This window comes from Lagopus leucura, unplaced genomic scaffold (genome assembly GCF_019238085.1).
Source record: "Lagopus leucura isolate 7727_CA_CO unplaced genomic scaffold, USGS_WTPT01 Super-Scaffold_1, whole genome shotgun sequence".
In the NCBI taxonomy this organism is placed as follows: Eukaryota; Metazoa; Chordata; class Aves; order Galliformes; family Phasianidae; genus Lagopus; species Lagopus leucura.
In genome coordinates, this window is record NW_024962250.1 from 33,046,679 (window position 1) to 33,067,847 (window position 21,169).

Consider the following 21,169-nt stretch of genomic DNA (forward strand, 5'->3'; position numbering starts at 1 on the left):
AGCTGTGAAAGAAGAAAGCCTCTCATATTTACAAGTCAGCTCCATGCCTCAGTATCTACTAAGGCAGCAGATCTGAAAATCCTGACCTTTGTGCCAAGTTACTGTGAAATACTTCAAATATGAACACTGAACATTTGTACCTTGTAATTATGGAATAAAATAGTCTTGATCATCCATTTATCTATTTCAAAAGTATACAGTATTATAGTATCAGGAAGACAATTTAGTGGCATCGAAGGCAGCTATGCAACCAATGAAGAATAAAACCTGCTTGGTTTTTTTTTTTTTTTCCTTTTGCATTCACATTCAACTAACAAAGTTGTTTTTAAAAGCACTGTAGTTAAAACTGCAGACTGAGATAATGAACTTATAGATTATGTTCTGAACAGAAGACTGATGAAGATGTTAGGAAAGAGAGGACAGAGGAATTCCTAGGAACAAAGACAGATGATCAAGTTTTTCATGTTGTTTTCAACACTTGAACTAGCTCTACAGAGGAGGGCAGAATGCACTGCCAAATACAGTGCTGTAGCCCTACATCTTTCCCAGTCAAGTACCACCCCTAATTCACAGACAGGTCTGAAATACTTCACCTCTTAATACATTTTCATAATCTGTCCTCCTTGCCAGGAGTTTTCTAGCACCACTTACAAAGCTCAAGTTTCTTTTCAAACTTCACTCATAGAGCACAAAATATGACAGCTTTTCAGTGATTAAAACACTGTGCTAACATGATAACTGGGTCTTATGCATTCCTCGTTATCCGCTTCTTATTCAAAACTGTAAATTGCCTAGGATAGTAATCAGAACATTAGCTTGTTTAAAGATATTTACAAGTATACTCTCTACACTGACTAAGAAAATAGTAAGGAAAACCACCTATTCAGTCTGTATCACTGTTCCTCTCTCCAGATAAACAGAAACATTCAACTGGAAAAAAAAAAAAGTGAAGTCAAAATACTCCAACATAAAGCACATCAAGGCATTGAGCATTCTAAGTTTCAAGCTGAATGGAACTCAGAGTCTGCAGGAATCAAAACACAAAGAAGTAACAGGCTGGGCACGTAGCAAAAATGGTTTCCTCAAGATTAAAATCAGTCTGCATACAAAGAATAAAGTAGACTCTGCTTATTCCCTGATACACTAGCAAAACTTCTAGAAATCAATTCAAGATCTATTTTGTGAAGTACAGTGAAGCGATATGGAAGAGTTATCAGAGCAATATCTTATAAGCAGAGTAAATCATCGTTTCTGCTCCTGATTTCTCAATACAATCACATCAGTGATACAGGGCAAGCAGCAGCTGAAACACGTCACTGTTAGTTATTTTATTGAGCTACCTCTTTTCTGATTTTCTCTGATTTACGGATGTCCTGTCGCATAGCATCATTTTTCTGCAAGCTCATTTCCACCTCCTCCTCTTTGTCACGAAGTTGTCGGGACAGTTTCTGCTTCTGAGACCGCAACTCTCCCATCCTCTCACTGAGCTCAGAGAACTCCTGCACGGCCAGCTTTCTTTGTTGGTGGGCATCCCGCAGCTCTTTGGATTGTGTCTTTAATCTCTCTGAAGCTTCTACAAGTTGCTGGTTTTTAAAAAAATATATATATATAAAAATTAAAGTCAGTTTATTTTTTCCAAGAAAGAAAGTGAACCAACATAAGCATGACTTGAAAACTCAAACCTCTCAGATAACTTCAAATATTATTCCTAATAGTTAATTTACACAGCTGCAGGAGCATACCAAGACAACAGCTATTCCGTTTCTAGGGTGGCATTTCCAAGAGGACTCTTGCTATTCCCGAAGTCTTTCATACAAATCAGACTGCACAAGGCCATCTCACCTCTCAGAGACTTAATTTCAGATTACCACAATGTACTTGCACAATATACTTCTTAAAGGAAGTCGTTTCAGTAAAGTTTCAGTAGACTGCCCATTCAGGAAAACAGTCAAGTAGACTGTACCAGCACTAAGAGGCTGCAGCAGATCTTGTGAAATTCTTAAGAAAATTGAGGAAGATTGATTAGAACAAACTGTAAAGCTCTAATTTAATTGAGAGTACGATAATCTAATTTAGCTTTAATTGAAAGTACAAAAGTTATTTCCTTTACAGCAAATAGTTAACATAATTTAACAGGACTAAAATATAAACTAAACGCTCTACATAAAATCACTTGACATTGAAAATAAATTAAAAAGTGCAGAACTAGACAACAGAGTAAATGTATGCTGGCCGAGAGATATTTAAAAAATCCTGCCATTAGCAGAGGTCATGCAAAAGTATGCATGAATTTCCAAAACGGTGTGTGTGCAAACCAGTAAGAGCAGATTTGCCATCCTCCCTACTCATATGCCCCAGTGAACACATCTTAACTGAGCTTAACGGACAGAAGAGATGCTGTTAAATTCTAGTGGACAAAAAACTCAGAGGTCTTTGACCATGGATTATTTTTGGTCCATCTGAATGCCATATAAGCAATACATGGTCTTTAAATCTAGATATTTGAATAGATGATATTTTGGTATTACTGGAAGTGATATATAATAAACGCAAAGCCTTTATTTACTGTAAATATTTTAGTGACCTACCTTACCATACTTCTACATTCTAGGGAGCAAACAGAGGTATAATTTGCACAACAGTAAGACAATTCAGTAATATAAAAGTCATCCTCGGCCTTAAGCAATAATTAATCCTTTGGTATTACAGAGAATAAGTGGGCTCAAGTTGGCACAGCAATTGAGCTTTATTAACTCATTCAAATATACACCTCTCAGCATCTACAAAACTAATGACAAGCCACAGACCCGCATATTTAACTCCACTGTAAACTGGAATATCTTGAGAAAATCAAATCGTTACACTAAAATCATTCCTTAGAAAATCCCCTCCTACCTCCAGCAAACCAAATCTCAGTGAGCTCTGTGATTATACACAGTTTATTAGCTTCTGTGTGACTGCATGGATATGTAACCTCCAGTTGTCTTCAAAAGACAGAAACGCATCAAACAAGTCAATATAAAAAGGTGAGAACATATCTGAAATTATTAGGATGTCAACCTACTTTAAAAAGAAAAAAAAAGGTGCACACCTTGGCAAACTAGTATATCATTAACAAGACTAACAAGCTCACTAACATCTCATTATAGTTTTACACAGCAACATTTCTAACACTGAAACTGTAATCAAACCAAAATTGGTCTGGAACTGTTCTGCATGACCATTTCTAAACATATTCATTTTGGATCAATACCTTATGAAGGTCTTCTTTTTCTTGTCGTAATACTCGACACTGCTTTTCCAGTCCTTTCAACTTATGCATACAGTCTTCATGCTCTTGTCGAAAAGCCACTGCATCTGCAAGCTGTCCTTCCAGTTTACTTACATCTGCACAGTAATACATAATAAAGGTAACTGGTCCCAAATGTAAGTAAGGAACATTACTTAAGCAAACTGGCATAACTTGGTTCAGAAAATTAACTTCTTTCCATTTTAGGCAACTTAAAAGTAACTCTGATGCACCGGCAGCTCCATGTCATTTTAACTTTCTCAACATATTAAGAACAAACAATTCCACACCTCCTAAAGACTGTTATCTCCTAAAGCAAAAAAGCCTTAGCACAGGGACGTTTTATGTTTTGAGAAATGCAACTCCTAGCCCTTGACAACTGAAATTAACTCAAGTTGTTTGAATTCCAGTTCTGGTAATTTGTCTCCTAAATAGTTTTCTTTATATGACAAGACTTCATTTATTGGTGCTACCAGCAAGACAGGAAAGAACTATTTATTTCCTAGAGCTTATTTATTTCCATATCTACTTATCCTAGAGCAGATAAGAGCTGAAAATCTGGAAAGGCAACACCATTATGCATGAAGCAGAATGGAAACCCAACTGCCCATATTCCTACCAGGATGTTCTCTTGGCAGTTCTCAGTCTCAAAGAAAATTAAAAAAAAAATATTGATCACTGTTAAACAGAAAAGATAACTGCCTTTGTATGTATTTTTGTTCAGTCTTAGAGCTGGTAAGAAATCGAACTGTAGTTCTCCATTTGGTTATAATTACTACTTCTTTTACACAAATAAGAAATTGCACACAAATAACTGTCTCACTGAAATTGTGACATCTATGGCAGAACAGGAAACTGAACCTATGCATTCAGAGATCCCAAGCACTGCCGTAGCAAATGAAGTAGCATTCCTTTTCTCATTTTACTATGAAGCAGTGCTAAACTCTCTCCCACTCCACAGACTATACTGCCAGATTTCAATATGTAACAGCACACAATAGGCTGAAGAACTGGATAAACCTGACCCATTTGCAGAAGTAGCACCTTAATCAAATTCTTTAGACAAACATGATTTCTTGAATGCACAAGACCAGAGTTTGGAGGGTTTTTTTGAAAAAATTCTCACTTGAAGCAAAGCTGATTTGACAACAGATGTGCTTACAAAGGGGGCAGTATTGCCAAAGTGTAGAAAACATATCAGTTGTGACTGACAGTGGACTGACTGACACACAAACCAAGATAATGAATTAAGGAAGAACCAGAAATCTGGACCAAGAAAATAAATACATCTACAAAAAAGTGCTCATGAATGGAGGACAACAGTTGGAGGTCTTGGTATTAGTAACTCAGCATCTGAACTCACTCACAATATACTACAGGCCACTATAAACCTCTTAGCCAACCCATCAGGATTCAGAACAACCATTTAGCATATGACTGATTCTAACACTAACAGAAGGTTTGTATGCATAAACTAACAGCATTGTCAAGCAACAGATTTTCAGAGATACAGATGAGTCAGTCCCTTCTTGGGACAGATGCCAGTATTTTTCTGCAATGCTTCCTAATTAATGCATCACCAGACAAAAACACAAAGGGAACAGCAGCTCAGAAATACTTAAATATACAGCATTATTATTATTATTATACATCTTCACCATTACCTATCCCCTCATATTACTAAAGGGCAACTGATCTTTTCTCTCTACTCTCTGTTACACATGCATCCAGTAAAACTACACCAAAAATATACTCCTCAAAAAGAGAGAGAGCAGGATCTCCAGTTGATTATGGAAATCAACATGACCAAAAATATTTGCTTGAATCCATCCATTCAATTCATTCTACTCTAGATTCTCCATACTAGTACAGGGTATGAGGATGTAGAAGTGGAATAAAAGGTTAAGTACTTGCCTGGAAAAACTGAAATGCCTCTAACTATTCAACTAAACTTTTAAGATATTTTTTTAAGCACTTCAATAACAGTAATTGTAATTACTGCAAAACCACAATATGTATTTTGCCACTTCTATTAAACATTAAGCTGCAGTACCGTAATTACTGCCAGTCATGCCAAAGGCTTACCTGTTAATTTGTTCTTCAACCGTTCAATTTCTTCATTTAATTTTTTTATTTCCTTATCACGGTTTGTATTTACTGTAACACACACTGGACCTTGGAGGCTTTGCACTGTCTGTGTAGATTCTTTAAAATCAGAAAAGGAGAAAAAGTTATTCAGTGAAATGCATTTCGATTCCTCTAATAGCAAAGGCTAAGAATCCAAAAAACCATCCGCCACTCACCTTGCAGCTTTCTGTTCAAATCCTGCTTTTCTTGCTCTAATTTCCGTATCTTCTTTTCATAACCTTCTATTTGCGAAGTGTTCTTTAAGTCACGCTGTACATCCGCATCTTTGGTTACAGTGTCAGACTGCATTGCACTCTTCAAAGTGCCTCTATCAGATAAAGAGCTGAAAACAAAACCACATAAGTAATAATCTTTTAATACTCTCGGCAGTGACATGTTGGGATTCCAACTATGCAACTTAAACTTACAAGAACATCCAGTAAAACTGTTACTGTTGAGAGAACTGTCAGAGCAGGTATACCCTGACACTGCTGTGTATGCTGCTGATGAATTAAGATATTTACATTCAGGAATTTAATTATGTCAATGTACATTAACTATACAAACTGTTTCAAAATTATAACTCCCCTCAGTCAGAAATTACTACCTAACAGCAGAGCAGAATATGCCCACAACTGAAAGAACTGAGAAACAAAACCAAAAGTTCAGTTTCAAGTGTGACAAAGATGGATTTAGTTAAAAAATAAGATATGTGCAACAGGTCCTTTCTGTGCTGTGTTGTGAGGATAACAAATCTCAGCAAAGGAAAAGAAGGGAATAACAAACAAGGTAGAATAACCTCAAACCCAGAGGCACAAGAATGTATTTGAGGGATCTCTGAAGTCAGATGAAGACTCATTTCAAATTTCACAGATGGGCAAAGTGTGCTATCTTCACCCTATTTTCAGAACCAGAACCACCTGAAAATGGGGTATCTGTATTAAGAGTAACACTACATTATGTTAATGTTGCCTATCAACAAGCAATGAACTAATCCTAGACTGTTTCTGGCAGACAAGCAACATGGACAAGACTTGCTTTTAGCCTCTTCATGAAGAAGAGCAAGTCTGTACTTACTTACACGTGACACACCTAGTCCCTTAAGTTTCATTCATTTCAAATAAAGGAAATTAAATACAAAAGCATCTAATCTTCGAAAACATGATCAAAATACGTTCAAGACATATTCATGTGGGATGAATGTTCATCTGTTAATACATATAATGGACTTCTTCCTGCTTGATTACAAAAATGAGATCTTTCCAGAATTAGCTGTATTTGAGAAATGACTTTAATAAATAACATATCCTTTGCTTACCTATCAGTTGTGTATGTAAACCCAACAAAGGGTAAATGCAGTCCAGAAAAACCTGTGTGAGAACTCGGTGGCACCACTTCCTGCATAAAAATAACATGCATGAAAACCCAAAAGAGAACCCATGCAGAGCTAAAGCCATTTGATTTAGTCTCAATGGTTAAAAAGAAACAGCTGGTAGAAAGATTCTTCTTAGCGCTTACCAATTCACAACTGGCAATTATGCTTCATTGTATAGCCTTCCATTGTCCTTGCATGAACCTCATTTCAGATTAGGTCATTTAATATAATGACCTGAATTTAGAAGCCTCTTTTTTTTGTGAGCTGGCGCTTGAAAAGGCAGCATTTCAGCAAGTTCAAAGCACAAGGCAACCATTAAAAGAAAAACCGAAACTTCAAGTTTCTAATTAAAGTGACCAGGCATGAAAATGCATGATGTTTGCTTTAGTATGCTTGTTACTGCAAGACACGTAATCAAAAAATCAAGCCAAAAGTTCTCCATTTCTTAGATTGAAACTGATGAACAAGTGGCCATGAACAAAATGAAAGAACACCAACACCCCCACTCCCAAAAATAATCTTCTGGCTTTTATGTAGCATCAATTTGAGTTCTCTCACCAGGGCAGCTGTGATAACAAGCTGCATGTATGTATTTTTGAAGACAGATTATATTCATATCTGATAAAGAACAAAACAAATACAAGCTCCTTGTAAAGGTAAATCAAAAGGGCAAATGTCTGTCAGCTTTTTTTCAGCTTTGAATAAGCTTCAATTTTGAATGACCAAGTATTAGATGCTACAATGTGAAAAATAAGTCATTTCAAATGTGAAAAAATAATGTTTTTCACCTCACTGCTCATTTTGGGTTTTCAGAGATCATGAGCTTCTTTTCTAAATGATAACGGTTGACAAACTGGGTTAGTTATCATATAAATGGCAGCAGCTGAGTGGGGTTTCATTCATCTGAAATTTCACATAGCATAACTACTTGTGATCTTCATTTGAGCAATATGAATACTCCCCGTTGCTGTAACACTGCACCACAGCGCATATCCATGTCATATACACACAGGTGCCACTGAATTTGCTAGACTTGGAAATCTGTTTCATGGATTTTTAGATATTAAAACAAAACATTTCATTGGCACAACACATAAACAAATTCACTACTTGCTCCTTTAACAAAACAAAAACAGCAAACCAAAACAACAACACCAAAACCCAAAAACAAGAAAGTAATTATCTCGTGAAACAAGTTCTCACTGCTACCTTACAGTGCAGCACGGTTGCATACTTGCAAAAGTGATATTTAAATAAAAGACTCACTGGATTTCTTAGCACATCATCATCTACATCAAAGTTTGAGGTGTCAGATGGACTGCTAACATCTGGAATATAAGGTGCTTCTAGATTTCGGATGTTATCCCAGTTAAGCCCTTCAAAAAAGGCATGAGACTTAAAATCCTCTATTCCATTCTGTCCCAGCCTACGTTCCCTACTGCAGATAAGTCGCTGAATCAGATCTTTTGCTTCTTCAGACACGTCTGTAACATGGGATGGAAACTGAAATCGTTCCTAGAAAACAAAACAAATTAAGAAATTTTTAGAGGAATCCATCCCATAATTTTCAGTGATTGTTTTCAAAAAGAAAGTGCTAAATTACACCAATAAAACTGCAAAGAAATACAGAGAATTGTACTACATCCAGTGAGCAGTGGCAGAGTACAATGCAACATGACCACCAATAGATCTGTTGTCTTAAAATAGATTATGAAGATTAGTAATCTCTTCTTGATTCCTTTAATACAAATCTGTTTGAAAACAGCTGCTGTTACAGTAACCCTTAAGTAAAGGCAACGTTTTCTTTGGAAGACATACAGGAATTCTGACACATTACAGTACAATAAAGATGGTGCAACATAGGCATATACTCACTGACACTCTCAGCCACAGCTCCACTGACCTGCTGAAGATGTACTCCTTGAGATTTTATTTGTTTCTGCTCTTAAAACCCCAAGATGCTAGTCAGTGCTCCACAAAACATTGATATACATGAAGTTACTCCAGATAAAACTGGGCAAAGTTTTTCTGTCTTTCAGTTTACTGCTTCCACTGTACAGTAAGAAGTTTGACTTAGTAAAGGCCAGTAGTACTTTTATGGTTTTACAATACAACCTTTCAAGGTTTGAATGAGACCATTAGGGACCAAAACAGCATAATTCAAATTAAAAAATTTGAATTAAAAAAATTAAAACACACCAATTGTATGTAAATGAGACTACAATATTAAGTCTACACGATAACAGCTTCAAACTTTCTCAAAAACAGTTTACAGCCACGCAGACAGCATTTAGCCCCAAGCTGATTACATATTTCAATCATAACACAGAAAAGATTGCCAACAATTAGTTAATTGAGGAAATTAAAGAGAGCGAGAGATTAGCACTGATCACTGCAAGGGTGACAGCTCTAGAAAGAATTTAATGTCCTACCCACCACTGCTTCACTAGGAGAGCACAATATTGTAAACACCAGCACATAATCACACACTCCTACCACACCTCTGGAAGGACATTGTGAACTGGCTTATTCTTATTCCCTAATGTTCAGAATGCATCCAGAAGTTTGAACAATTCTCTACCATTCTGACTCTGGACAAAGCCCCCTGACCTCATATTCTTCATGCAGCTCAAAAGTTCATGTTTTTCTGCCACTTCTACTCTGGGCAACTCCCCCTTGACCTCATGTTCTTCATGCAGCTCATGTCCACACCAGCTGACTTACCTCTTTCCTTTTTTTGTACTGATTATTGATGTGACAGAAAATGTGCACAGCTGCATAAATAATGCATTACTTCATTTCTCCAGCACACTCCAGAAGAAGCTTTCAATGGGCCTATCTTAAGTGTTGGTTTTAAATTTTGTTTCATGAAGACTGCTTAGACTTTTCAACAAGAACATTACCATTTAGAGAAAAAAAATAAAATTCTGCCTTTCAGAGATGCCAACATTCCTAAAAATGAAACCAATGAATCTACATAATTAGATACAGTTCTACATCATCATGAGAAAGCAAAGAACTACCATCACTTCAATATTTATAAGCAGTAACAGTTTCACTGTAAACATTATAGTCTTAGTAAATACAGTAAGATGAATGTATTTCTTACTTCGTGATTCATAATCTTCCCATAGGTTTCCACTAATGACTCTGCATAAAAAGGCGTTTCACCATAAAGCATTTCATACATGCAGACCCCCAGTGACCACCAGTCACATTCAGGCCCATATTTTCCCATTCCATCCTCCATGGCTTGCAGTATCTCAGGGGAGATGTAGTCAGGCGTACCCACTGCCACAGAGGACTGCACCTTAAAAACAAGGCAAACATAATTCTGGTAAGTTTTCAGGATCTCTAAAGCAACATTCTCACTCATACTTTAGTATTTCTGACAGAGACATCAGTACACGATTTTAGAAAAGGAAGTTAACTATTAAAAAAAAAAAGAGAAATCACAGCAATGAAACAAAGAATGTATTAAGTAACAAAGTCTACATTTTCATTTGCACACAGTAAAACCTCCAAATAGTTATACCTGTTGTCAAAAAGCCAATAAAATGTTTTGCCTGTGTGTACACGTGCTTTTACACTTTACAGCTGCAACTGTTTGCAAGAAATTGAAATGAAAAATTAATAAGCAGGCAGTTTGAGTTCTACACCTGAGTTTCAGTTTACAATTTCATCAAAAAATAGCAAAAACAAGTTTCCAGGGCAGGTAGCATCCTATTTTTATTAGGTTTGAAATTGGCTTAATGCCTGTGTAGCATAATTGTGGATGCACTGTAGGGAGTAGGTAATTAATTTCTCTGTGTCCATGTGGTAGGAAAGCCTCAACCATCCGGGCAGAGGAGCAACTGTAATCTCTAGAAACACACTTCAAGTGTTCCTGTGGAGTTACAATAGCTCCTTCCAATTCATTTTGTTTTTAAAGTGGTAAATTCTTGACAGACATTTTAAGACTACAGAATGCCACCAAGACCTGAGTTTGTGCCAAAACTGCTGGTCACCACATACCAGGAAATGAAGATTTCAAAAACTGTTTCTTATAAATGCGTTGAACATTTCCCTCAATTTTTAGCACGTCAAAAAGCTTACAGTAAAAGTTTTTAATAATTTAATACATTTAATAGTGTTAGGACCAGGAACTCACTTAAAAGATCCCACTACCAGTGACCCAAATTAATTCTGCTTCATACATACTGTGCCATCTTCACTCATTTTCAGACAGGACCCAAAGTCTGCCAGTCGTATATGGCCATTCATGTCCAAAAGAACATTATCAGGCTTTATGTCCCTGTATGACAAAAAGAATTGAAAAAATTAAATATATAGTCTGAGCTCTGCTTGTAAAGATTACATCAGATTCCGTCACAATGACAAAGAAATTTATGTTGGTTATACAGTGATGCAAGCTTTTTTTATTATACAATATATGACTCTCTCTATTTGCCAAACTTAAAACTTTGCCTGTAACACTGAAACTTATGACTATATTGGACTTTCAGCTCAAAGCTGAACTCTGGTCAAATAACCAAGCGGAACAATTACAGTGAGTCAGAGAACAGACCAGATATGCAGTCTACTTCATCAACGTTAGTTCAAGATTGTACGCATCGCAATATGCTTTTGGAGGCAAGAGAAAAAGCAAAGAAAAGGTAATCTCAGTAGGTAACAGTTTTTGTTTGCTTGTTTGTTGTTGGTTTTTTTGTTTGATTTATAATCAACCTATAGCTTCCTACCTGAGATTTTTCGCTGCTTCTCTAAACTTTGTCCAGCATTTCTGCTGGCCTGTATTCTCCACTTGCTATTACAGATCATTTTTCTATATAATAACTGCACATCACATTAGCTTCCATGGGTGCCTAAGGACTTTTCCATCCTACATTAACGCAGCTGTTACTGTAGAAATCTCTGCATTCTCGTGGCTCTTGGACCAGGACAATGCCATTTCAGCAGGATACAATAACGGGAGAAAGTCTGAAGGGTCAAAGCAGGCCATTCCTACTGATACGTGTATACAGCAGGCTGTAAATGGATTCTGCATACTGAGATTACTAAATGACATTGAACTAAGATTCCCATTTCACTGTAGCTCTTTACTTGATATTATTTTTGGTACCAGAAAGGCAGCCAAAAAAGACTTTAACAAGAGCATGTTAATTGAATTTAGTCCAATCAATCACATTTTCTTTCACCAGTTTGTACTCAAATTCACAAAAGATGGACCACAACACCCAATTTAATAATACAATCTTGATGCATACTCTCTCTCTCTCTCTCTATAATACTAATTAATTGCCTCAAAATAGCCAGCATTATTTTAAGAGCACCTAGCCAGTATGCTGGGAAGGTGCAGAGAAAAGAGAGAGAAACAAGTAGAGAAAGCAGAACAAACTCAATGATGCACCAATTCTGCAGACTAAAAACTAGAACAATCACGTCTTGCAGGCCAACTCATACCGGTGTCCTTCCCATTCCTTAGTCAACACTGCTCAGGATCAACTCTTAACATGCCAGCACTTCACCATCCCCTTCTGAAATATTATTCAAACTAGCAAAAAAAAAAAAAAAAAAAAAAAAAAAAAAAACCAAACAAACCAATAAATCTATTTTTTCTAGATATCATATTTATTCAAATAATATTCTGTATTATTATTAAATATGTGTTTTACATGCAATCTTGTTGCACAACAACACTGAATTGCTGTTCAAATAGGCAGTTCCAAACGTCACCTTGTTACACAGAAGTTGGAGCTGAGAATGTCTGTTTTTTAGGTTGCTGATTTCCATACTTTATACTTGAGAAAACTTATGAAAAACATTAAGAAAGGTTTAACAAACAACCTAATATATATAGAAATCCTGCCAAACTTAGAAATTTTTCCAGCACAGACTGAAATGACTACTTTTTAACCAAGAGCTAATGATTTCAAATTTATTACTGACACTTCACTAATACTGCTGCTCATGAGCAGTATTAAGGCAAAATAAGAATGTTAATTTATGCCTGTCAACATAAATTAAAGGCATATTTACTTCTCAGAATCAAAAAAAATTATATATTTGCTAACCCTGAATACTAGGCTATTTCATTTTCCTTTCCCAAAAACCTCATCAGTAATTTTCCACTGTTAAATTTATTCTATACTATTACAGCTCTAAGTCCTTTCCAGATGCCCTTACAGTCCCAAAAGAGTCAAGCTCAGTAAGAACACAAGACTACAGAACCTTGTACACAACTGTGCACAGTTTTTTGGTTGGTTTTTAAATAACACCATTCACAGTGCCACTGGAAGCAAGAGCCAATCTCATCCAACACATCTCTACTTTTCTGTTCTGCATGCAGCTCTTGCTTGCCTAAGGGAACACCGCTTCTGTTCAGAAAGGCTTAATGCCTCATCTCTGAGCTCCACTGTTTCCTATCGACAGCTAACAGGTCATATAAGCCTTCAAATGTCCCTTGAAATCCTCTCTAGAACAATCATTTTTCTTCCTAATCCACTGCAGATGCCAAGCAGTAATTTCTTGGACATTCACGCATGTTTTGGCCTCAGAAAAATTTATTCCTATTGCCACAGGAGGCATTCATTCAATCCCACTTAAAGTTGTAGTTGGTCAGTTAGGCAGCCACCTTCCTTGGTAATGGTGCAGTGGTGCCTCTGGTGAGTTTCTCCAAACACATACAATTTCAAAATCCCCACATATTGTCTGTATTTACCTACAAGAGTATTACTGTCTGTATTTCACTGTAAAGTGACTGAAGTCAAAACCTACCAGCCAAGTGAGATAAAATGTTAGCCTAAAGCCCACTTCTCCTGAGCACTGACTTCAGCTATCCATCATGAACATGCTTGCACAGCCAAAAGCAATATTCACACGACTGAAAACCGTCATTACTCTTGCAGTTTGCATTTTCTAACTTCTTGGTTACTGAAATCAAGCTTTAAGGTCATATGTAGCTTATAAGGATACAAACCACAAGGGTTTCTAGTATTACTATCATTTTGCTTTCTAATTGTTCTATCACACGTAATTGCTAAATCTGAAAATGAAGTGAAGGATAGGGATTTCCACTCGATCAAGAATCTTGAAATAACAAAATATTTACCAAATGTTTCCCTTGCACCACTAGCAGCTCTTCTGAAATAGTCACTCCAAGAGGTAACCCAAAATAGAAATATACCTTCCTGGCCTATTTCCTCCTACACAGAGTAAGGAATGTTATATTCTTAAATGTTACAATCTAAGTTACATGACTGTAGGTACTGGTCTGGAATACACCTCCTACATGCAGGCACAATTAAACAAGTTCACTCATTACCAAAACCATCCTCTTCCATCCGAGGATCAGCTCAGGTAAGCAGATTTACCATTATTATGGGCTCACAGTGAATACATTTTTGCATAACTTTTAAACATTTGCAGAGAATTCAAACTGCTTCAAACATCTATGCTGGTTTGAACAACTGGAGATAAATATTCATGAAGCAAATTGAGAATAATTTAAGAAGCATGATTAAGACTAAAAGCTTTACTGAGAGGTTAGTCATATAAACGCCACTGCTTCTAATATGAATCCATCAAGACTTGGTAACTAAAATATTATATAGCTTATGTAATTATTATTCATCATACAGTAAGCATGTGCCCACAGTAGCATCCCCGTGGTTAGCCATCTGTATTTGTAGCAATATCTTTAGAATTAATTTAATATAACTGCATACATATTTTTCCAAAGTAAGGTGACATTTTACCTATGCACATAATGCAGCTCATGTATGGAATGTATTGCAAGCACCATTTCACCAATGTAGAACCTTGCCATATCTTCAGGAAGTTTGTCTTCAAACTTACTGAGAAGTGTCAGCAAGTCACCACCAACATAGTAGTCCATCACTAGATACTGAAAAGGGAGAAATAAAGCAGTTACATACTGATACACAGCTATTAAGAAAAAGATATGAAGTTCATCAGTTAACTACTGAAACAATAATGATAATGATAGAAAATCATTCTGTCCCTTCGATCTCTACTACAGTGATGCACAGAGGGAAAAAGAAATAATCTAATATAATGAAAAATTTAAGTAGGTCATCAGTGCCTAAACTGAAAATTTCCAGATGGGAAGAAAAAGAAATTAAAAATAGGAATTTGTAAGAGAACTTCAGTGCTATATTATACATAAACAGAAAATACTTGATACCTCTTGCAGAATAGAATTCTTTCAGACTAGGAAATAACAAGGATTAACATTTTAACATTTAGTTTTGCAGGTGGCTTTTTGCCCGAATTGCACGTCTATCATCAGGTGCTAAAATTTGAGGAACTATGCACTTGAATATCAGATGTTTATGTTATACAAACCATTTGCTGAAGGAAACTCTTAACAGAAGCACTAAGTAACAATCCTTGCTTCTTTCAAACATTTTTAAATTAAAATTTCACTAAAAACTTCTTTGGAAGGCATTAGTGCTCAACAGATGGATGCAGCCTAGTTTAAAACAAACATTTCATTACAAATTTTAGCCTTGGTACATTTCAATACTACTAGTGGTTCCAGAAGTGGAACTTAGTACATCACTATCATCAAGTGCTCATCTTGACACATGCCACATCACAAATGCACAACAGAGCTGGCAGGAGCTCCATGACACCATGGCTGAGATTGCTCATAAGTCAGAAGTGCTGTCATGCCAGAGGCACTACAGCACTTAAAAATTTAAGAAATCAAACGTTCACATTCTTGGACATAAATGCATTTCAGTGAAAAAGTAAATTGCCTCCAAGGCCAATCAACCATTATTTTATCTCTGGAAAGTACCAACATGGATATGGCATCATGTGAAAGTAAAGGATTCAGACTTGTTAGGAAATATCCCAGTCTCTGTTTTATAGATGGAAAAACAGCAATATACACCTAAATCCAGGGCATCACTCAAAGCATAATGACTTGAACACTTTTGTTCCATGATTCCCAGGATGGAACACTATTTCCTCACTATCTTTTGGTTTAGAAGAAGACATGAGAAGGCCTACATTTTGATATTTTTCTGCATTTCATTATAGCTTAAATCATGAAATTTGCCTATCAGATTATGTTGAAAGCAACCAGCATATACTACACAATCCAACAAGGAGTTTTAAATGTTTGCTGGAACATGGCACGAACACAATTATGTTTGGGAACAAAAAGCTACAGACGGGAACCAGAAGTGTTCTAAAATGAATATTGTATCGTGCTATTTTCTTTCAAAAGTAAGGTTAAGAGAATTTACAGAGCCTTCTGAGGGAGCTGAAATAGACTGCTTGTCAGCAAGACACAGTAATGCACTTCTCAGTTCCCACAGAGTTCATAAGGCAGTGAGAACTCACTTGACCCATGAAATGAGGCTCCTGGAACAGGGGAACACTTGAGACCTTTTCTACAAGAAAGTCAAACTTTATTAATCATCTTCCCCACAATGATCTTCTTGCCCAGAGGCACTTCTCTCTTCATATAGGGTTAAAATAAAGGGTATTATGACACTTAAATTTAGACATATTGCATTTCTTCTTGGGAAGTGGTTACATCAAACAGGGAGGGCGGCTGGAGATCAAAGGGGAAAAAAGATGTCAAAATACTCATAAGGAAACTTAAAGAGGCTGGCAACAGATCTTTTGTAATGAATAAGAAAGTATTTATCCTTGAATTCCTGGTAAATCACACAAAAACTCACGGATTTAAATTTAGATTATGAACTTCAGGTCACATATGCATCTCGGATGTGCACAGACTAAGCTTTACCTACCCACTATCAACTTCAGTAGAATAACCAACGGCTTACTTAATCCATCTTGACTCATACTGTCTCTGCAAAAAACTTTCTAGGAACCAGAAAAAGGCACACTAGCGTTTCTACATAATGTCATTTAAGAGCTGGCTGTTCAGAAAAAAACACCACATTTAAAAAGTAGATGAGCAGAACCAGAAAATCAAACTCTAGAACAAATACATTTTGTAGAATGTTGTGTTTCATGCTTGTATTATATCATCACATGCTCTACTGATACTAAAGAGAGGAAATAAAACCCCAACTATTTCTAGAGACTCCAATGGCATTACTGCTTTTCTGTCTTAATATATTATCATTATTTGTCTCATTCTGAAGTCTTACTTCATGCAGCCAGGGGAGGATGGTAAAGCCCTAGGTGTGGAAAGACACCTCTCTGGTTTTGCATATAAGAATCATGAGCTATAATGCACAAATATCAACGGGAGCAGATAAAAAGAATCAAGAGCTTTCCCTTCCAGAAGGGTTGGCAACTCAAGCTCTGGTGTCTGTTCTCATTTTCTTCTTAGATTTGTGGTCCATTACACAAGAGTAAGGATGAGTAGCAAAGCTGAAAAGTAAAGCCAAACTGAAGAGGTTCTGTAATGTGGCAGCACCCTCTTGAGACGTGGAAAAATACAGCTATAAACTTAAGATGAGCAGAGTTCTGAACAGAGATCTTTCAGCCCTGGACAAGCTAACTACTAAGATAGCACGGAAGAGAGCCTGGACCAGAGCCCACATTTCTGGATTGAAAGCTACTTCCTGATGTGTTTTGTCAACTCGCCTTTTTCTTCAAACATCGTTTACAATAGAGTAACTAAAATGCACATACACTTCATCTGTTAGTACCAGACATTTACATGAGATGGATGCTGAGTAACAGACCAAATTGGAAGTTAGCATCTCAGCACATGCAGTACCAGACCTCAGGCAAGCTGGCAATCTGCTGACTTCAGCTGCCAGGCAGAGTTGTTGCTTTCTAAATTCTGGATCTTAAATTAGATGTTAGCTGTCTAAACTCTGCTGTCAAGTGAAATTTCAACATCTACATGCCTTTGGGAACTTGGGGAAATGTATTACACTGTTACAGCTTACTTGGAGCGGGTTTTCATAAAATGCTATTAGCAATACTGTACCTCTCCCTCTGTTGTCATTACTATTGCTTTCTCTTACTACAGGTAAAAAAAAAAAATTCTTAGCCCCATTTTCAGATGCTGCTTGGAAATATTACATTACAGTATCTTGAGTTATTTTTATAAAAGTCTGAAGGCTGTTTGATTCTGAGGGAACTTGAATTTATGAGCAATCTTCCTGAGGCAGTTCCACAGATAACTAGATTTTGAGGGGTGGAAAATGTGGATCTATCACAGAGTATTAATAAAATGGAAATAACACCGTAATTGAGCACCTAGAGACCTGATGTGCTTGTCATTGTGAAAATACTTTTAAGATGATAGTCAAACTAGCATCTCTGAAAGAATGCTGAATATTATCTGACTTTTTTATGCTTAGTTCCTGAACTCATTGGAAAGTTTCCATCAATAAGCTCATTTCTTGTTTATAACCATGACCAGCACACTCCTGATCTCTGTGATAAAGCTAAGTACAGACTTTGTTATAGTAACAAATACAGACTACGTTATAGTAACTCTCAATTTTCCAGTAACCATCACTTCAGATGACCAATCTGCTGGTTTCAAAAGCATTTCACTGAAATACTTTTTCCCGAGTCTATTTAAGATTACAATTTAATCACTGCTTTAAAGTAAAATGTTAATTTTGCCATTTTTAAACAGTCTTGAATTTGAAACTTTAATATTAAAACAGTTCTTATTTTCCCTGTGTTAACTTCTCCCTTAAGTTAATTAGTTGCAATGTTGTCCAGAAACAAACTTAAGCATGATACATTTATGCAAGAGTAGATCAGTTAAAAAAGTGCTTAGCTAAACCTCTGCAGACCATAGTACTACATGACTTTCTCACTCTCTTACATTTACAGTCAATGCTTTGAAGTTTTTCTTCAAGGAGAAAACAAGAATGCCAAAACACAGCTGCAAGGCATGAGGTAGACTGATTTATTGCACCAATACACTTAAGTATACAAAAAAAAAATAAAGTTCTTTCATAATGTAAAGCTTTTATTTGCTGATGAATCAAACATACCAAATAGTTCTCATCTTGAAAGGCATAGTGCAATGTAGTAATCCACTGGCAATCTCCATTCACCAAGACATTTCTCTCTTCTCGGAAACAAGCTGTCTAAAGGAAGTGAAGGGAAAAAGCCATTGTCAACATCAGCAAGTAGTTTCCACAGGCAGAATATATATGGATGTTTTATGGGATTATTTATAATTGCTGAACAGAGGCCTCTAATTCATTAGAATTCAGACTGCACAAGTGACATGCCAAGGAATCTCTGCAGGCTTGTAGTTCGGGATTCAGTCACACTAATTCTGACTGTGACATTAAAAAAAAAAAAAAAGGAAAAACAAAACAGCAAAAAGAAAACCCACAAACCAGTTCGAGCCAACACTAAATCTTTTTAAAATATATTATGGAACAACATTAGGAAAATTATAATTTGTTACTGTAAGTATGGTTCTTCTGAAAAAGAACTTTGTGAAAATACAGTTTCTTTTGTATACTTTTCTTGCATTGCACTTCCAGCTATAGATCTTGCAAACATACTATAGGGAAATGAACAAAATTTACTATTAAATTTATTATTATCCTATACTATTTACTATACTATTTATTATTATACTATCTTTGTCCAGTATAATACATTTCCAATTTCAAGAATCTTTACTTCACATGGCAACCTTCAGAGAAGCAAGCCCTGCATAGCAGGTTTTCTTAGTATATTTACATAAAACCACCTTTCATAACCTCTGAGAGTCCTCTGAAGAAAGAAAGAAAAATGTTTTTATTGGATCAGTATTATCAAGACGCAGATCCTTTCACTGCTCTCCATTCTGAAAGCAATTATTACAACATCCAGTAGTTCCAGATTCAGGTTTTGGGTTTGGGATAAGAATTGATTTTTTGTCACTGCCAACTGTCCAGATGTCTTAGAAAATGTACTGTGGAAGAATATTCCTGGGAAGCTGAAGCCTCACCATATATTGATCGCATCTTATAAACTATCTCAACTGTAATTCTCCCTGTAAGGAAGCAAAAATCAATTTATAGTTCTACTGAAAAGCTCCATACTGGGGTCATATTGTCAAGTCAGTAATTATTGATGCAAAGAGATGTAAATTATAATTACATGTTAACTGAGTGATTTTCATGTTTATGAACAAGGCCAAAGTACCACTCTAAAAAAAAACTTGGCACAGGAGCAGTCCTAAGTAATGCAATCCCCAGTCCCAGCACCACAGCCCAGCAGCTCTCGGTCGTTCTGGCACTGCTGCCTGGGGTGGCTGCCAGCACACAGAGCTAGTTTATTTATTTTCAAAGACATCTGTTTGTTGATCCAGTTCACTGCGCAAGCTCAAACAGCGAGGGAATATTACCAACACTCCTAAACCAGTACGCTTCGGAACAGTTTGCATCGTGAATTCTAAGTTCCAAACTATCCTTTTCAACTGACACCAGCACAAAACATCATAGAATGATTTCGGTTGCAAAGGAGCACTGTGATCATCTAGTCCAACCATCCACCTACCGTGACCGTCTCGAGACAACACCTTGAAAAAGCATGTCAGGCTACCTCATTAGCTAGTCAGGATTTGGAACTGTGAGCAGCAAGACACTAAAGACTACACATTTTGTTGTCAGAACAATGAATACAAATGCTCCACACCATCAATGCAAACAGCATGCCTATTTTTTTGCTTACAGCCCACCTAGAGATGTCAGCTGATAGTCACTAATCTTTGCTGTCCTTTAGTAGCTTCCAACCATATGTTATTTCTTGCAGCCAGTGCAGAAATTAGCACTATCTATATAACTTTGTGCTATGTTTAATGTCACACAATGCTTCTATTACATAAACCAGTGTAAGAATGTTTCTTACACCACTCAGAGTGTATAATAAAACGCTTCAAGTCTGCTTTTCAGTGGAACTGCCCACTTAGGAGGCTATTGTATTCCTGCAGGTTTCATTTTAAAAATTAACAAGTTTTACCACATTGTGAATTTCTCATTTCCCGAATGTTTTATGAACTTGATATGCAGGTTACCTCTTCTCTTACTTCTAGGTAAGCTCTTGCTTACCTAGGAAAGCCAAACCATGAGAACAGGAAATGACAAAGGGGCACAGCAAAGCAGACAGCTGGCTTTACAGTTCTGCATAGATAGAGAAATCAGCGGAAAGAGGACTGAGCTGGACTGATACTCATCCCAACTATGCACTGGGAGAACTACCACTCCTTGTAGCTCTTTCTTGATAGACAACCCTCTTTCAGCTCTCACTTGCCTAAGAATGTAGGAGGATTTAGTCATGAAATATGAAGACAACAACTTGTGAAGATTTCTCTCCTCAGGACATCTCTAATGCTTCAGCTATTTAGCTAAATCTCTTAATTAGGTCACTTTAAAAACGACTGAACTAAGCCTGCA

At 36.5% G+C, this 21,169-nt stretch overlaps 1 protein-coding gene across 3 annotated transcripts in view; it reads right to left on the reverse strand.

Annotated features, from left to right (window-relative positions):
• Positions 1–21,169, reverse strand: part of CDC42BPB (CDC42 binding protein kinase beta) — an 87,418-nt gene that overhangs the window by 29,744 nt on the left and 36,505 nt on the right. For all 3 annotated transcript variants that reach the window (XM_042870620.1, XM_042870547.1, XM_042870474.1), the window contains exons 4-13: positions 18,767–18,862; positions 14,546–14,694; positions 10,992–11,085; positions 9,901–10,101; positions 8,058–8,306; positions 6,735–6,814; positions 5,593–5,759; positions 5,375–5,494; positions 3,254–3,387; positions 1,341–1,583 (exon numbers count right to left, since the gene is read on the reverse strand). In XM_042870620.1, the coding sequence (XP_042726554.1) occupies positions 1,341–1,583; positions 3,254–3,387; positions 5,375–5,494; positions 5,593–5,759; positions 6,735–6,814; positions 8,058–8,306; positions 9,901–10,101; positions 10,992–11,085; positions 14,546–14,694; positions 18,767–18,862 (1,533 nt within the window). The remainder of the gene's footprint in view (positions 1–1,340; positions 1,584–3,253; positions 3,388–5,374; positions 5,495–5,592; positions 5,760–6,734; positions 6,815–8,057; positions 8,307–9,900; positions 10,102–10,991; positions 11,086–14,545; positions 14,695–18,766; positions 18,863–21,169) is intronic.